Source organism: Colobus angolensis, unplaced genomic scaffold, assembly GCF_000951035.1.
Source record: "Colobus angolensis palliatus isolate OR3802 unplaced genomic scaffold, Cang.pa_1.0 Scaffold362, whole genome shotgun sequence".
In the NCBI taxonomy this organism is placed as follows: domain Eukaryota; kingdom Metazoa; phylum Chordata; class Mammalia; order Primates; family Cercopithecidae; genus Colobus; species Colobus angolensis.
Window position 1 is genome coordinate 360399 of NW_012116955.1, and position 17544 is coordinate 377942.

General features: G+C 37.1%; 1 protein-coding gene across 3 annotated transcripts in view; it reads right to left on the minus strand.

Moving 5' to 3' along the window:
• The window catches only part of ME1 (malic enzyme 1, NADP(+)-dependent, cytosolic), a 235038-nt gene extending 217494 nt beyond the window's left edge, over positions 1-17544 (minus strand). Inside the window, exon 1 of one of the 3 annotated variants that reach the window (XM_011953475.1) lies at positions 17436-17544. Coding sequence is in view for 2 of the 3 variants with exons in the window: in XM_011953473.1 (XP_011808863.1) it covers positions 17436-17513 (78 nt within the window). In the remaining variant the exon portion in view is untranslated. The remainder of the gene's footprint in view (positions 1-17435) is intronic. The other 2 variants (XM_011953473.1, XM_011953474.1) reach the window with 2 other exon arrangements.

Genomic DNA, 17544 nt, shown 5'->3' on the forward strand with positions numbered 1-17544 from the left:
ACTCGGTCTCCATATGGTAATGTGGGGCGGGGGGTTGGGGGAGGAATAGCATTAGGAGATATACCTAACGTAAATGATGAGTTAATGGGTGCAGCACACCAACATGGCACATGTATACATTTGTAACAAACCTGCACGTTGTGCACATGTACCCTAGAATTTAAGGTATAATAAAAAAAAAAAGAAAAAGAGGCTGAGGTGGGAAGATCGTTTGATCCTCGGAGGTTGAGGTTGCAATAAGCTGAGAGCACACCATTGCACTCCAGCCTGGATGACAGAGCTAGACCCCGTCTTGAAAAAAAGAAAAAACTAAACTAAAAAAAATAATTTTCCTGATGGCATCCAACCTCATTTTTCCCCAAAAACATCAGCCAGATGACATATGTATTTATAAGGTAAAGTTTATATCAGAAAATAATCATATAAAAATAATTACTTTGAATGCGTTTAACTATACAAATTAATTCTTCACTATTATCTTCTGTAAAGGACAGAAAACCAATTATTCAAAACCAACAATATATTAAACACAGCTTCTTTACAATAAAGATCATTTGGTTTCATTGCATAGCAATTAATTTTTACTCATGTCTTATATAAAGTAATTTTAACCTGGTAATGATTATGACAATATATCTAAAATACATTCAGCTAAGTCTTGGCCTTTGATACCCTAAAATTTACAGCAAAATATCACTTTACAGTACCCCCAAATTATTTCATTGAGGTATGAATATAGGATATAAGCAAGTGTTACAATTTTGTGATTTAAGTGACATGTTTGCTTAAATTTTTTTTTAAAAAAGGAAAGAACACCTGTACCTAAGAGGACAAATGGATTTTTAAAACATTGGATGAGAGGTTTAAGTATTTTTCACTTAAAAGTCTAATTACTGATCATTATAGATTCTTTCTAAGGCTGAAAAATTGTTAGCCATCAACATCAACACTAAATTTTCCCAAATAGATTTCTTTAAATCACTGAAATCATTTGAAAAGTTTCAAAAGCTTTTCAGCAAGATAGAGTGCTATTTTATCATGAGAAGTTGTAAGGCAAATTTCACAGTTACTAAATCAATAGAGAAAAGTATCTGTTAAATAAGCAGATTGAGACTTTTCAGTAAATAACTGAAACTAGCAATGTACACAAATGATGAAAAATCAAAATTTAAGATCTTCAATTGAAACATGTATGAATAATCCAAAAAAACCACTGGTTGCCGGTAGAGTTCCTAGTTACCATATGTACCTTTACACTATTTTAAAAAATCTTACACATGTGACAAAATCCTCTATGCCTATGACAGTGTGTATAGTGATTACTCTTATAGTGAACCAGAAAGATCAGAATTATAAAGTAATCCTCTATTGTGTCTTGATTTCTTAACTCTTCAAGCTAATGGAGGAATCTGCAGACTATGATCATTAGACAGCAATTCCAACACATTTAATTACCAATTAATTTACACATGAAGTTGCAAATGTCTGTTTCTTCCTGTGTCCTTTGCCTATCCCTGAATAATGATCTCCTTCAAGGGATAATTCTATCATAGAGTTTCCCATACTTCATTGTTTCTGCTTACCTGCTGTTTTACCCAGGTCTGGAAGACAGGCAATATACTATTCATATTTGTATGACAGCACTAGCACAATGTCGGGATGGAGCAGGGCCTTAATACATTTTAAATAAACAAATGGATGCATAAATATATTAATGTGAAACAAATTTTCAGTACTCTGTGGTTCAGTTATGTGTACTTCTATTTTGAATAACCAAATCATTGAATTCAAATTTCAAACAAAGATTTATTTATGCAATAGTACAAAGAGTGCTCATGATTTTAAATTCTCCCAAGTAATAATTAAGCTTTCCACACATACGTTAGGAAATCATTTAATTAAACTAATCCACTATTAACAAGTTTTTTCATTGACTTTAAACCAGGCATTCAAGATCAACTTTGGTTTGACCAAAATATATATCTACATATCAGCATAAGTGCCAGAGTTTATGGGGATTTTTTAAAGTACTTTCATCTTGACCAGGTTTTTCAATCTTGACACTAGTGACAGTTTAGGACAGACAATTATTTGTTGTAGGCAGCTATTCAGTACATTTTTGGTATTTAACAGATTGTGATAATCCACACACTAGAAATTTAGATGCACACTTCACCAACAAATATGACTGAATAGCAACATAAGACTAAAGGGCATAGCATTTGTCAAGTTTGAGTCACAAGTAGATATGACTTAACGCTTGATTTTGAGCAAATATTTAAGGTATTAAGGGTTAAATGGAAATTTGCCTCAATTATTGCATCTGCTAAATAAGGCTAATCAACTATTTATTGAACACATAGTACATGTTATGTGTGTTTCACTGGGTTGTTGGGAAGAAAAAATGAGACCAGGTGTTTTTGCATCCTATATAAATTATAAAGTGTTATATAAATGTTTATGTTATTAAGTTTTAAAATAGAGTCACTAATATGCACATGCTAAGTGAATACTGACATTTATTCTTCACATTCCAGTATTGTGAAAGCTTCTGAGTTTAAGAATCAGTTTTCAGAGACCAAGGTCATTGCTTTTGGTGAAGAACCAATTTAGCTCCCTATCAGAGGCTTTTAACTTCAGGTTCACAGACCTAATCACAGATTCTCAAGGCACAGATGAGTAATTAATGAGGCCTGAACTTGGACATCTTTTTCATAAACTCCATGAGATTTAGTATTTCCTTCCATTTTAAATGAAATAAACAAGACACACATTAACAGTAGTTCCTGGCCAGGCACAGTGACTCATGCCTCTAATCCCAACAGTTTGGGAGGCCAAGGTGGGAGGATTGCTTCAGCTCAGGAGTTCGAGACCAGCCTGGGAACATAGTGAGATCCTCATCTCTACAAAAAAAAAAAAAGAAAAAAATTAGCTGGGTGTGGTGGCATGCACCTGTAGTCCCAGCTACTTGGGAGGCGGAGGTGGTAGGATGTCTTTTGCCCAGGAAGTCAAAGCTGCAGTAAGCCAAGATCATGCCACTGTACTCCAGGCTGGGTGACAGAGTGAGACCTGTCTCAAAAAATAAAAAACAGCAGTTTCTTTGTCTTTTCAATAGAAATAACAATTATTTTTATGTCATGTTACATCTGTGGCATGTATCTGGAAATAACATTCATGTTCTTCATTACTTTGAAATTTCTGCAGCTTTAGATCTGCAATAAGGTTTGTTTTGTTTTGCTTTGTTTAGAGACAGTCTGTTGCCCAGGATAGAGTGCGGTAGGATAATCATAGCTCACTGCAGCCTCGAATTCCTGGGCTCAAGCAATCCTCTTGTCTTAGTTTCTTGAGTAGCTGGGACTGTACACATACACCACCATATCTGGAATTTTTTTTTTTTTTTTGAGACAGGGTCTCACTATGTTGCCCTGATCGATCTCAAATTCCTGTCCTCTGTCCTCAAGCAATCTTCCTCCCTTGGCGTCCCAAAGTGCTGGGATTACAGGCATGAGCCACTGTACCTAGCCAACTGTTTTGTTTTGTTTTGTTTTTGAGATGGAGTCTCACTTTGTCGCCCACGCTGGAGTGAAGTCGTGTGATCTCAGCTCACTGCAACCTCCACCACCCAGGTTCAAGCCGTTCTCCTGCCTCAGCCTCCCAAGTAGCTGGGACTATAGGCGCATGCCACCATGCCCAGCTAATTTTTGTATTTTTAGTAGAGACGGGGTTTCACCATGTTAGCCAGGACAGTCTCGATCTCTTGACCTCATGATCCACCCACCTCACCCTCCCAAAGTGCTGGGATTACAGGCTTGAGCCACTGCACCAGGTCCAACTTTTTTAAATAACATGAATAGGCACACAGGCTACTCATGTAGACAACCTTGATATTGATCCCTTTAAAAAATAAAACTTTACTTTAAATTTCCCATATTTAAATATATATCTTGCTGCATAAGTCTTCAATAAAGAGGAATATATCTTACAATACACATTTGTAAGATATATTTGTTAATATTTTGATATCTATATTTAATTACAAATGGTTTCCTTTGTAATGCTATGTATACTGTTTATTTAAAATCATTGCTTTAAGGAGTCCACAGACTTCATCAACTTTCCAACTTTTGTGCCTTTGGCACAAAGTATGTTAAGAACTGTTGCAGAGGACTACACTTCAGTTTCTTAAGGGATATATACCTCAGACATGATATTCCCAGAAACACCACAGGATGGCTTTCTTGCTTCAGATGCACTGTGGAGATGTTTTTCTCTCCTTTTACAGTTACTTTACGGGGGGTTGTGAAGCTCGCTGTACCGGTCAGTTTTCCTAAGAAACTGAACCTTCATATATATGAAGAGATTTATTATGAGAGAAATATTGTAATTGGCTCACATGATTATGGAGGCTGACAAGTCCAAAGACCTGCTGCCAGCAAGCTAGAGACCCAAGAGAGCCAATGGTAACGGTGTAAATCCAGTCTGAAAGCCAGGAGGTTCAAGACTCAGGAAGAGCCCACATTTTAGTTTGAGTCCAAGGGCAGGAAAAAATTGACGTCCCAGCTTCAGGACCATCAGGCAGGAGAAGTTCCCTCTTACTCAGCTTTTTTGTCCTTTAACTGATTGGATGAGGCCCACCCACATTAGGAAGGGCAATCTGCTTTACTCAATTCAAATGCTCATCTTATCCAGAAACACTCTCACTGACACTACAAGAGTTACAAGAGTAATGTTTAAACAAATGTCTGTATACCCCATGGCTTAAGTAAGTTGACAGAGAAAATTAATCATCACACTCACAGATATCGTTGAGTGAATGTTTACAATGTATACAGGAACTACCCCAATGAAACAGCGTTTTGTCAGGTATGGTCCATAGTCTCATTAGGCTTATGATATAAAGAGCTTAACAGGATATCATATGAAAAGCTACACAAATAACTATAACAATTGTGATAAGTACGGGGAAAAGAAAAGGAAAAACTTAATTTGGGCAGTTAAGAAAGAATAGTTCACTGAAGAGTAATGTCAAAATGCAATCTGAAGGATGACTAGAAAGAGTAGCAGTTGATCAGGTGAGAAGTTGGGGGTAGGCAGAGAAGAAATAGCATGGACATAACGTCTACTGCAGAAAAGCTTGGCTTCTCAGGGAAAGCATAGGGAAAGAAACTGCACCAACTGTGAGAAAATAATAAAAGATGAGCACTGGAAAGACAGTACGAACCTGAGTGGGCAAGTCCTAGTTAACCAGGTAAGAAGTTTCAAACATTATCCTAAGAGTAATGGGAAGCCCCAGCACCTTTGCTGACTAGTTATTCCATTTCATAACAATGTTGTGAGTTTAGCAATAGTCAACCCGCATGTTTATCACTCACCATATTAAGGAATCCACATACTAAGGCTAGCTCAGATTTAAAAAAATAAACAAAAGGTGGTGAGTATAACAATGCTTTAGAACTAGTTTCAGACTACCAGGCAAATCATAGATGGTTCAACCTGATGTCATGATTCTTAATCTGTTTTCGGTGTCTCTATAAAATCAACATATATACTTCCACCTGAAACATTTTTCTTTATAACATTATCTCCTATCTACCACACTAAGGGCATATCTGATTCATGCCCTGTATCAATAACATTCTAACTTACGAAAATTAACTTTAAAAAATACTTCATACATTATCTGTAGTATATAATGAAAACACTGGTCACTGGCAACAGTGGTTGCCTCTAGGAAGGGGAACCAGCTAGCCCAGACACAGAAGTGGCAGACATACTTTTCATATTATTATATCTTCTTATTTTTAGAAAATTAATCTATGACTATTTTTAAAATATTAAGAACCGTTCACCTCAATTTCTAAGAATCTTACATTCATATTTAATATTTACATTTATTAAATCTCAATGCTTTTGCTTCTGGCAGCTTTGACTATGGTAGAGACTACCAATTGTCTACCACAACATCTATTTCCCTTTTCCTTCCCAGGAACAGAATCCTAATATTATTTGGGGTTGCAATGCATTAAATAGACATTTCCTGACTCCCCTGTAGTTACATGTGGCCATATGACAGAGTTCTGAACAATGAGACCTAAGTGGAAGTATCATGTGAAATGTGGGGAAGGCTACTTTAAAAGAGGGAACTCCACTGAAAAGTAGGCCTTCTTGTAATTCTCTCATTTCTTCCAGCAGCCATCTTGGAATGTGTAGGTGGTATTTTTTTTTTTTTCTTTTGAGATCGAGCCTTGCACTGTCACCCAGGCTGAAGTGCAGTGGTATGATCTTGGTTCACTGCAACCTTCACCTCCTGGGTTCAAGCGATTCTCCTCTCTCAGCCTCCCAAGTAGCTGAGACTACAGGCTCCCACTGCCATGCCCGGCTAATTTTTATATTTTTATTAGAGATGGAATCTCACCCTGTTGGCCAGGCTGGCCTCAAACTCCTGACCTCAAGTGATCCACCCACCTCAGCCTCCCAAAGTGTTTGAATTACAGGCATGAGCCACTGCGCCCAGCCTGTAGATGGTATCTTTAGACCTACATATTCAGTTAGGACCATGAAGTGATCCTGAAGATGACAGAGCAGCAAGAGAGAAGCCTGTGTTCCTGATGACTTTGTGGACCCACCAAACAGTTTATCATAATTAAGCTATATCATAGTTAACTCACTTTTATTTTGCTTTTTTGTTATATGTAACAAAACCTAATCCTAAACGATATAGTGGTCATCCTTATACCCATTAAGGAAAAGAGATTCTCCAACACACATTGGACAGCATATAAAAGAGGTTATTGTGCATTTATCCCACAAGGTAGAATGTGAACTACCGAGAGGTGATAGCAATATCTGCAAGGTAAGACAATGTTACTTCAAGAATAATCCCTGATTCATCCATTCAACAAATTATTACAGAATACCTACTACATTCCAGGCCCTAAGAGCAACTATGTTGAAAGATAAATCTATGATGCAAACCAGTATAACACTCCTTCCCACATCCACAAAGAAATTTTGTTTTGTTGTTGTTGTTGTTGGGTTTTTTGTTGGTTTGTTTTTTGTTTTTGTTTGTTTGGCTTTAAGTAGTGGAAAATTTAATAGGCACGAAAGAAGGGGGAAGAAAGAAAGAAGAGGCTTCCCTCTACAGAGACAGGGAGGGGGCCCCAAAGCCAAGAGAGGGAACCCCAAAGAAATTTTGAACATTGAACTTTCTATTCTCCTTCACAGCACAAAGAGGGGCAGAAATGAAGTATGTAGATATCAAAAAGGCAAAACTTCTTTCTAAATCCTTAGAACACAGACATTTTATAAGTTATGTATAGAGATTTTGTCTTACATGAACCATTTCCGCATAATAATCTTTATTATTAATATTGATTGGTATAGCAAATATGCACCCAGTAAAATGAGAAAAAATTTTGAGTATACATTTGGGAACCAATTCCCTGATATTTTCCTTCTCTGAACTTAAAATCAAGTTAGACTGAGTTTCACACATTCATACCTTAAAAATAACAACCTGAGGGTCTGGTTCTGTGCAAAATGGTAGCTATAGTATACTTTGTCTCTCCCACTAAAATCCAACAACAATCCTTGTGTAGAATGCATTGAGCAGCTATTTGAAGACTGGAAAAATAAACGATAGCAGAAGAACCAAGGAAGAAGATTAGAATCTAAAGTGCCATAAAACCAGATTAAGTTTCCTGGCACTTTTTTCTTCCAATATGACCTGGCTTTTTTTCTCTCTGCTGTAATCAACTGGCCTTGACTCAAACGCAGCAGAAAAGCTGAAAGTGCAACTGATTATGTACAAAGACTGCCAAGAGAAGCCTTATCTTTCTGGTCCAAGAATCAGAAAGGGGATGCTTAAAGGTCAGAGAAGCAAGAACATCCAATTTTCTATCCTCTCTAGTTCCAACTTCCAGATAATCCCACAGGGATGGCAGAAGCAAAAACCATGACAGAGGCCTAAAATTCTAAGGTAAGGGAATCCTTCTTTTTACCAGAGGATATAGATCTGGTCTCAAGATCTTAGGTCAAATGCCTGTTGCAACTTTCTCTCCCTGTCTTCCAATCGCATGGCCCCAGATGCAAATACATCTGAAGGAAGTACACAACAGGGCAGGAAAACAAAAGTCCAGTTTTCTGTTCAGACAACTGGAAAGGGGGTCCTCATGGAAACAAAAAATATCAGAGAGATCACAGAAAGAAGGGAACTTATGAGAGCAATCCCATAAAATTGTATATTAACGTCTACACTCACCTTTGAGCTAAACGTGCATAGATCTGACCTTAAACAGCATACCAAAGGCTTTGAGAAGTAAACTATAGCATAGACTACTGCACAGATCCCACACTATCCACTGGGTGGTATACATAATGGACAAATCCAAATAGTACTACTGAGTAGACTTTGAAAACCATATTGGTATCGGAATCACAGGCCACAGGTGGGTCCAACTTGCAAAATGACCTAACCAGGTTGAGTGACCACTAAAGCTAAGAAGAACAGTATTCCCCTTAAGATATAACTGACAGCTAGAATTTCATGATATGCAAATGTCCGGAAAAGATTAAAAAGTTACTCAACATAGAAAGAAACAGGAAAAACATTACCTTGGAAAATAAAAGACAAATAAGCAAACACCAATCCTGAGGTGTCAGGCCTTGAAATTTCTGTACAATGTACAAAGACTTAAAATCAGTTATTATAACCATGCCTAAGAACATAAGGGCAAAGTCTTTCTAAATAAATGGAAAGAAAGTATTGGACAAGAAATAAAAGCTATACCAAATGGAAATTTTAGAACTTAAAAATACAGTAATTGTAATAAAATATTCATTGGATGGGCTCAAGAACAGAATTGAGATGAGAGTAGAAAGCGTCAGTGAACATAAAGCTAAATCATTAGAAACAAATAAGTCTGAAGAGAAAACAAGTCCTTAAAAAAGTAGGCCTTTTGATACTATCATGTAGTTACCTGAGGTTCCGAGTCTCAGGACAGTATCAAAAGGCCTAACATTTGTTTCATCAAAGTCCCGGAAAGAGAGGAGAAAGAAAAAAATATTTGGAGAAATAATGGCTGAAAATGTATCAAATTTGGTAAAAGACATATACTTACAGAATCAGGAAGCTCAGAAAACCCCAAGAAGATAAACCCCAAAACCTCCAAACCCAGAAACATTATATTTAAGATTCTGAAAGCTAAAAAGAAAATACCATTAAAACATCCAGAAAATATATGTTTGTAATACATTGGTGTATTACAAACATATATCAACTTGAATGACTGCAGATTTCTCATCAGGAAAAAGAAATGGCAGGAGGAAGAGAAATGGCTTTTTTTTAGGTCTTAAAGGGAAAGAACTGTCAACTCATTATTCTATAACTATCGAAAATATCCTTCACGAATGAAGATAAAATAGACATTCTCAGAGGAAGAAAAACTAAGACAATTGGTTTCCAGCAAACCTGCTCTAAAAAAATGTTAGAGGACATTCTTTAAATGGAAGAGAAATGATACCCCAAAACAAACATGGAACGTGAGGAATGAAAGAGAGCAACAGAAATATTAACTACCTGGGTAACTATAATAGATTATCCTTTCTCTCTTAAACTCATTAAAATATGTGTGACAGTTAAAAATGAAAGTTTAGGTCAGGAACAGTAGCCCAAGTCTGTAATCCCAGCACTTTGGGAGGCTGAGGTAGGCAGACACCTTGAGCTCAGGAGTTTGACACTAGATGGGGTAATATGATGAAACTGTGTTTCCACAAAAAATGCAAAAATTAGCCAGGAGTGGTGGCACATGCTGTAGTCCCAGATGCTCAGGAGGCTAAGCTGGGAGGATGGCTTGAGCCTTGAGATCAAGCCTGCAGTGAGCCATGTTACCACAGCCCTCCAGCCTGGATGACAAAGCAAGACTCTGTCTCAAAAATAAATAAATAAATAATAATAATAATAATAAAGAAAAATAAACAAAATAAAAATAAATAAAAGTTACAGGCCACACCTATAATACCAGCACTTTGGAAGGCCACAATGGGAGGATTTCTTGAGCCCACGAGTTTCAGATCAGCCTGGGGAACATGGTAAAACGCCGTCTCTATGGAAAAATACAAAAATTAGCCAGGCATGATGGTGTGCACCTAGAGTTCCAGCTACTCAAGAGGATGGACTGAAAAAAAAAAAAAGGTATAAACATTACATTAAATTACTATTTTAAAAATATTTATGTAATACATATAAATAGATATAAGAGGATATAATACATATAACTACAACATAAATAGAGGAAGGCAATGAGACCTATATAATGGTAAGATTTCTATATTTCAATTGAAGTGGTGAAATTTTAACTTTAAGTTGACTGTGAAAAGTTCTGTATGTATATCATAATCACCACACCAAGTACTAAAAACAAGTTATACAAATATTGTCAAAAACTCATGGAATAAATCAAAATGGAATAATAAAAATATTTAAGTAATTAAAAACTAGTTTGGAGAGGAAAAATAGAGGAATGAAAAATAAGGAAACAGACACCTATGAAATGATAGAAATCTGTTTATCTCTCTGTGTATCAACAATTACATTAAATGCAAATGGCCTAAACACAGAAATCAAAAGACAGAGATTGTCAAAAATTGGCAATGGCTACAAGCAAACTTGACTGATTAGATCATTACTTCTTCTCACCTACATGTTCCTGTCAAAGTCCAGAAAATGTCAACTAAACAAAGCAAGGAAAAGTGCTGATTATGAAATTTTGCTTCAATTACAGAAGCATATTATTACTTTGCTAGAGCTGCCACAACAAAGCACCACACAATGGGTGGTTTAAACATAAATTTATTTTATCAAAGTTGAGAAGGATAGAAGTCCAAAATCTATGTGTCTGCAGGGTTGATTTTATTCTATGGCTTCTCTGCTGGACTTAGTAGGTAGCCATCTTAAGACTCTGAATAGACAATTTAAATGTATTTTAATATATTCTAAGCCTAAAAGGCCAATGCCTAATAGTGTAATGGAAGTCTTAGAACTCCTTCAGCCTCTGGATCTCTAAGGTTTTATTCTTCTGTTTTTCTTTTTTCTTTTTTTCTTTTTCTTTTTTTTTTTTTTTTTTTTTGCTTTGTTTCGTTTTTCTGAGACAAGGTCTCACTCTGTTATCCAGGCTGGAATGCAGTGGGTGTGATCATGGCTCACTGTGGCCTTCTACCTCAGCCACTCAAGTAGCTGAGACTACAGGTGCACACCACCATGCCCAGTTTTTTGTATTTTTTTTTCATTTTTGTAAAGACAGGGTTTTGCCATATTTCCCAGTCTGGTCTTGAACTCCTGGGCTCAAGTGATCCTCCCACCTTGGCCTCCCAGGTGGCTCACATCTGGCATTACAGGTATGAGCCATCACACTTGGCCTCATAACATAATTACTAACATTGGTATGAATACTGTATTAGTCTGTTCTCATGCTACTAATAAAGACATATCGAACACTGGGTAATTTATAAAGGAAGAGGCTTAATTGACTCACAGTTCAGCATGGCTGGGTAGGCTTCAGGAAATATACAATCATAGCGGAGGGGGAAACAAACACATCCTTCTTCACATGGCAGCAGCAAAAAGAAAGAGCAAATTGGGGGAAAGCCCCTTATAAAACCATCAGACCTCATGAGAACTCACTCACTACCAGGAGAACAGGAGCATGAGGATAACCACCCCCATCATTCAATTACCTCCCACTGGGTCCCTCCCACAACACATGGGGATTATGGAAACTACAATTCAAGATGAGATTTGGGTAGGAACACAGACAAACCATATCAAACATGCAAGTACTTTTGCTGATGTTCTTACTCAACCATTACCTGATTATTGAAAAAATAATACCAGTGTTTTAAAATCCAGGGTTTGTATATTAGTACAAAAGCTCTAGTAGTTATATTCTCCTGTTTTTAGAGAACATTATTTATTATTGTATTACTTGATTTCCTACTATAGTTTCAATGTGTCCCCCAAAGTTCATGTGTTGTTTAATCCCCAATGCAACTGTGTTGAGAGCTGGGATTTTTATGAGGTGATTAGTATTGTTAATGCAGGAGTGGGTTCCTTATTGTAAGCAAGAGTGGGTTCCTTATAAAAGCAAGTTCAGCCCGCTGTTGCTCTTTCTCACCCTCTACCATCCCCTCTCTTGCCTTCCGCCATGGGATGATGTAGCAAGGAGGACATTCCCAGATGCTATATCACATAGCTAATTGGGAGACTTGGAACTTGGGCTCATTTCTTCTAGGCACAAAGTTTTAGAATGTCCATTCCTTTACATCACATTCTCCCCTACCTGTCCAAAAGTTAGAGGGAAATCAGAGCTGAAAAATGAAAAATCTCAAATCCATTCTTCTCTTCAATATTTCCTATACTCCATATCACCTGTCTCAAGAGTTATCACATCAAACTCATTTTTCTTATTACAGCACACATTTTGTTATTGTGATATTCTATACTGCTACTGTTGTTTCAACTGCAGAAAGGTAACAAACATATACAGAGGCATCTGGCTGTATATGACTTTCACATAAATGGGATTCTATCTCAAATAATAAATCAGTTTCTCATGTTGCGGAGGCAACTCTAGAGAACTGTGGTTGGATGAAATTTTCTGAATAATTCATTTGGGTCTAGTTTACATTGAAGGAAAAGAGGTTTAGGGTACTTTTCCTTCATTGTCATGGATCTTATTTCTCTCTCTTTTCCTTACAATACACCCAACTAGGTCTTGTCATGCCAGGAAGCAAACAGCTACAAAAGCTGATTTTTTAGATTTAAAAGTTAGTAATGCTGACCCAAATTAACTTCGATAAAACACTATCTTCTCCTGGAACATAACTCTTAAGCATGACTTATACTGAACCAAACTGCCTAAAATATGGAAGAGTGGTGTCTTTTGGAGATTTACTTATGGGTCATATCATTATTTAATCTTAAGATATAGAAACCATGTAAGCACAATTATGATAGAACTATCAATTAGTGTTTTCTACCATTGCAAAGGGAAATAAACTAATTGAGAAATAAAAAACAAGAATGATTATTTTATTGTGTGTAAAATTTTAATTTTGAAGGGCAATTTATGAAATATGATTATTAGTCACATTAAAATTATTGAGAAAAAATTTAAAACACAACTCATCCATATCAAACCATATCCCTGAAAATAAAATCAAAACCACAATGTCATACCATCTCACACCAGTTAGAATGGCAATCATTAAAAAATCAGGAAACAACAGGTGCTAGAGAGGAAGTGGAGAAATAGGAACACTTTTACACTGTTGGTGGGACTGCAAACTAGTTCAACCATTGTGGAAAACAGTGTGGCGATTCCTCAAGGATCTACAACTAGAAATACCATTCGACCCAGCCATCCCATTACTGGGGATATACCCCAAGGATTATAAGTCATGCTGCTATAAAGACACATGCACATGTATGTTCATTGCAGCACTATTCACAATAGCAAAGACTTGGAATCAACCCAAATGTCCATCAGCGACAGACTGGATTAAGAAAATGTGGCACATACACACCATGGAATACTATGCAGTCATAAAAAAGGATGAGTTCGTGTCCTTTGTAGGGACATGGATGCAGCTGGAAACCATCATTCTTAGCAAACTATCGCAAGAACAGAAAACCAAATACCGCATGTTCTCACTCATAAGTGGGAATTGAACAATGAGATCACTTGGACACAGGAAGGGGAGCATCACACACTGAGTCCTATTGTGGGGAGGGGTTGAGGAGGATAGCATTAGGAGATATACCTAATGTAAATGATGAGTTAATGGGTGCAGCACACCAACATGGCACATGTATACATATGAAACAAACTTGCATGTTGTGCACATGTACCCTAGAACTTAAAGTATAATAAAAAAATTAAAAATTTTAAAAAAACATTAAACATTAAATTAGACATGTTTATATAAAACTGGCAAAGATAAGCATCTCAAAAATAGTCTGGGCTGTGCACAGAAAAATATTAAATCTCCTAAACATGAGGCAGATTTACTTCCCCAATGGCTTTGATGAAATCCTACCTGGAATAATGCATATTTTCGTGTAAACAAATAGTAAGGCTTAAACTCATACATGAATCATATCAAATGAAAATTCTAATTCTCTTAAGTTTTATGAAAATTTTTGAATTCATATCACATCTACTGTTAACTTTGATTTTACCAAGATGAAGCACCTCCCTTAGGTTATCCAGCAAGTAATTAAAATTTCATGACATTATCAAGCTTAAACCAAATTCCAACTTTTCTGACTATATTCCAGCATGCAATATAATGGCATAGGAAGGCAACTAAACTTTAGACTTCAATGTGAATTTATTTTCACAAAATTACTTTAAAGAGGATAATGCCCAAACGATCACTTTAAAAACTGAGTTCTGTTTAAAGACAAAAATAAAGACATGGCTCATTCATTAAGTAAACATTTATTTAATGTCTACTGAGCAAAATACTGTACTAAATATTGTGACTCCTGCCCTATGACAATCAAAGAAATAAGAAAAAAAATACAACTTACGGCTGGGTGCAGTGGCTCACGCCTGTAATACCAACACTTTTGGGAGGCCGAGGCCGGCGGATCACTTGAGGTCAGGAGATTGAGACCAGCCTAGCCAACATGGTGAAACCCTGTCTCTATTAAAATATAGAAATTAGCTGGGCATGGTGTCGCATGCCTGTAATCTCAACTACTCAGGAGGCTGAGACACAAAAGTCACTTGAACCCAGGAGGTAAGAGTTTGCAGTGAATGGAGATCGCACCACTGCACTCCAGCCTGGGCAACAGAACAAGGCTCTGTCTCAAAAAAAAAAAAAATACAACTTAGTAAATACAAAATTATATAGTCCAACTGAATAATAAAAACAGAGGTGTTAAATAATGATAATAAAACTAACATAACTAGGAAATGCTTCCCTAGAGAGATTATTATTAAATCAACTAAGACATTTTCATAGTAGAAATTACACACAAAAAGGAAAGAATTAAGAGATTCAGCAAATATATTTTAAGTGGAAGGCTACATTGGGGAACTAATAAGATAAATTTGGAGAAGACTGTAAACCCAATTGACAGATTCATTTTACATTAAACATAATAGGAAATAACAACATACTATAAATGCTTGTATAATAGAGAAGTGAATAAAATGTTAATTAATGAAGGTATCTCTTGCATACATATATGTAGAATGAACTATATCCATGGAAATAAAACCAGCAAAACTGTTGTTGCAGCTACCCAAAGGTAAAATGATGAAGTTCTGTGTTAGTGTGGTTGAAAAAAACATGTGACAGGCTGGGTTATTAGGGGAAAGCAAAATCTACTATTGCCTCTTTGGAGCAAAGGTTATTACAAAATAATAATAATAAAAATAAACCAAAACATTCCTGGGCTACTAGCAAACTTAAAGGCCTAGAGGTCTTGAGTGTATGACAGATGAAGAAAGTCCCATAGCTGTAGTTTCAATGGTACCTAGGAAATTCTGTTACTCTCATAAGGCACCAGATCGCCATCCTAGAACTGAGTAAAAGATTATTTCATTGATTGCCTCAAAGTTGGTACGCTGGATTGTGAATCCAATTTGACATAATACAAATAAAAAGTTCACTTTTTACAAATTTGAAAATGTGCTTTTAACATATTAATGTTACATCTTATCTTTGATGGAGGATCTTTGTGATACTATTATTCTGAAGTAGGAATTAATCCTTAATTCCTAGTAACCTTGTGAACAGGAGTCAAAAGGATTTTTATATCATAAATTCTTGATGTAAGCATAATAAAGGCAATAATTACTCTTGCTCAGGGATTGCCTATGCCATCTACACACTCTTAATAGACACTCTTGCCCCTGACTTGAGGAAAATCAAACAGGTTATACAACTCATGTGGTCTTTCTTAAGTGTCAACCCAAAACGTGGTCATAAATTACAGTAGGCAGGTGACACATACAAGTCACAAATTGTTTTGTCACATCAAATTTTACTTTTGTTTTACTGAAAATAGGTGGCAAACCTGCAGAATAATAAAAGAAAAGAAAAAAACAAACTAGCAATTAAATTTATTTTAAAGAAAGAAATAAGTAGGAATTATTTACAATTTCATAATGCTACATGCCCACAGATAGCACATAATCATAGATTTGTAAAAGGTGCCTGTCACCACAAAAAAACAAGAAAGAACTCACACTGTCACTTATTAAATAAATCATGTCTTTAAGTCATTAATATGATCAACAAATCATCAGGAACACGACAAGGAAAAAGCTGAGCTCCTATTCTTAACGCAAAAAGCAGTCCACCAAAGAGACAACCAAAATAACTAAACAGACCTCTGTGCTGACTGATGGCATTTTCAAAGTCCTGAATAAGTAGGGAATGTCCAAAGCGCGCGCACACACACACAAACAAAAGGCACAATTCAGAGATAAACCTGGCTGTAAAATAAGTGTGGAAGCAAAATGATAAATTTGGAGGTTTTTTTTTTTATTTGAGAGAGATCCCGAGTGTTTACATTGCATCACCAGTGAAGGAAAATGAAGTGTTACCAGGATCCGAAAAGGAGTCTCTGAACAGGGTGTACACTGAATTCCCCTTTAATAAAAAGAAAACAGCTCTAAACAAAAAAAAAACGTTAACTTCCAGAAAGCCAAATTAAAAACAAAAAAAAAAAAAAAAAAAGAAGAAGAAGAAGAAAGAAGAGAAATGGCTTTACCCACAGTCCCATGTCTGGGACAGAGCTCTTCTACCAAGCCATGCAAAGTGTCCAAGAGAGAGGCCACCCACCACGCATTCCCAGACTCTTAACCGTGTCACTCCAGAAACCAAGAGGACTTGGATTTCCACATTGCTAACGTGATCTGAAGGCACTCAGTACACATTTCTGTCTGGGCAGGACCAGTTGAATCACTTCTCGCCTTATCAACCTCCAATAATTGCCACACTGTGTGCAACAGTAAGTGGGTGGCACATGGAGTCTGACCTGGCAGCCTGCCTGCTACCTTCACCAAAAATACCCCATTCACACACTTTGTCTGATACTAGTTTCATTGTCTGGGCTCTTGTTTTTGGAGAATCACTGCCGAAGTATCGTAAACAAGTTACACCTTTACCTCTATCCCTAACATGGGATGCCCAGGTGCAGAGGCACCGGCACCGCCCTGCCATCACTCTCGTGGATACTGACCCGATTAGGCGTCCTTCTTCCTTCTGCCCACACCAAGGCCCCCCAGGCCGCCGCCGCTCACCGGGAACCTTTCCAGGGGAGTGGCGGAGGGGCGAGGCCATGGTGCAGGGACCTGCAAGAGGGGCCTGACCCCGATCGAGAGGGGCCGATGGGCGGCCAGGTGGGCCTGCGGGTTTACCTTGTTGAGGTGAGGGTTCCGCGTCAGCAGGTAGCCGCGCTGATGGGTGTGGCGGCGACGGGAGACTTCGGGCTCCATGGCTGGCGCCGGGTTCGGCGGCGGAGTCAGG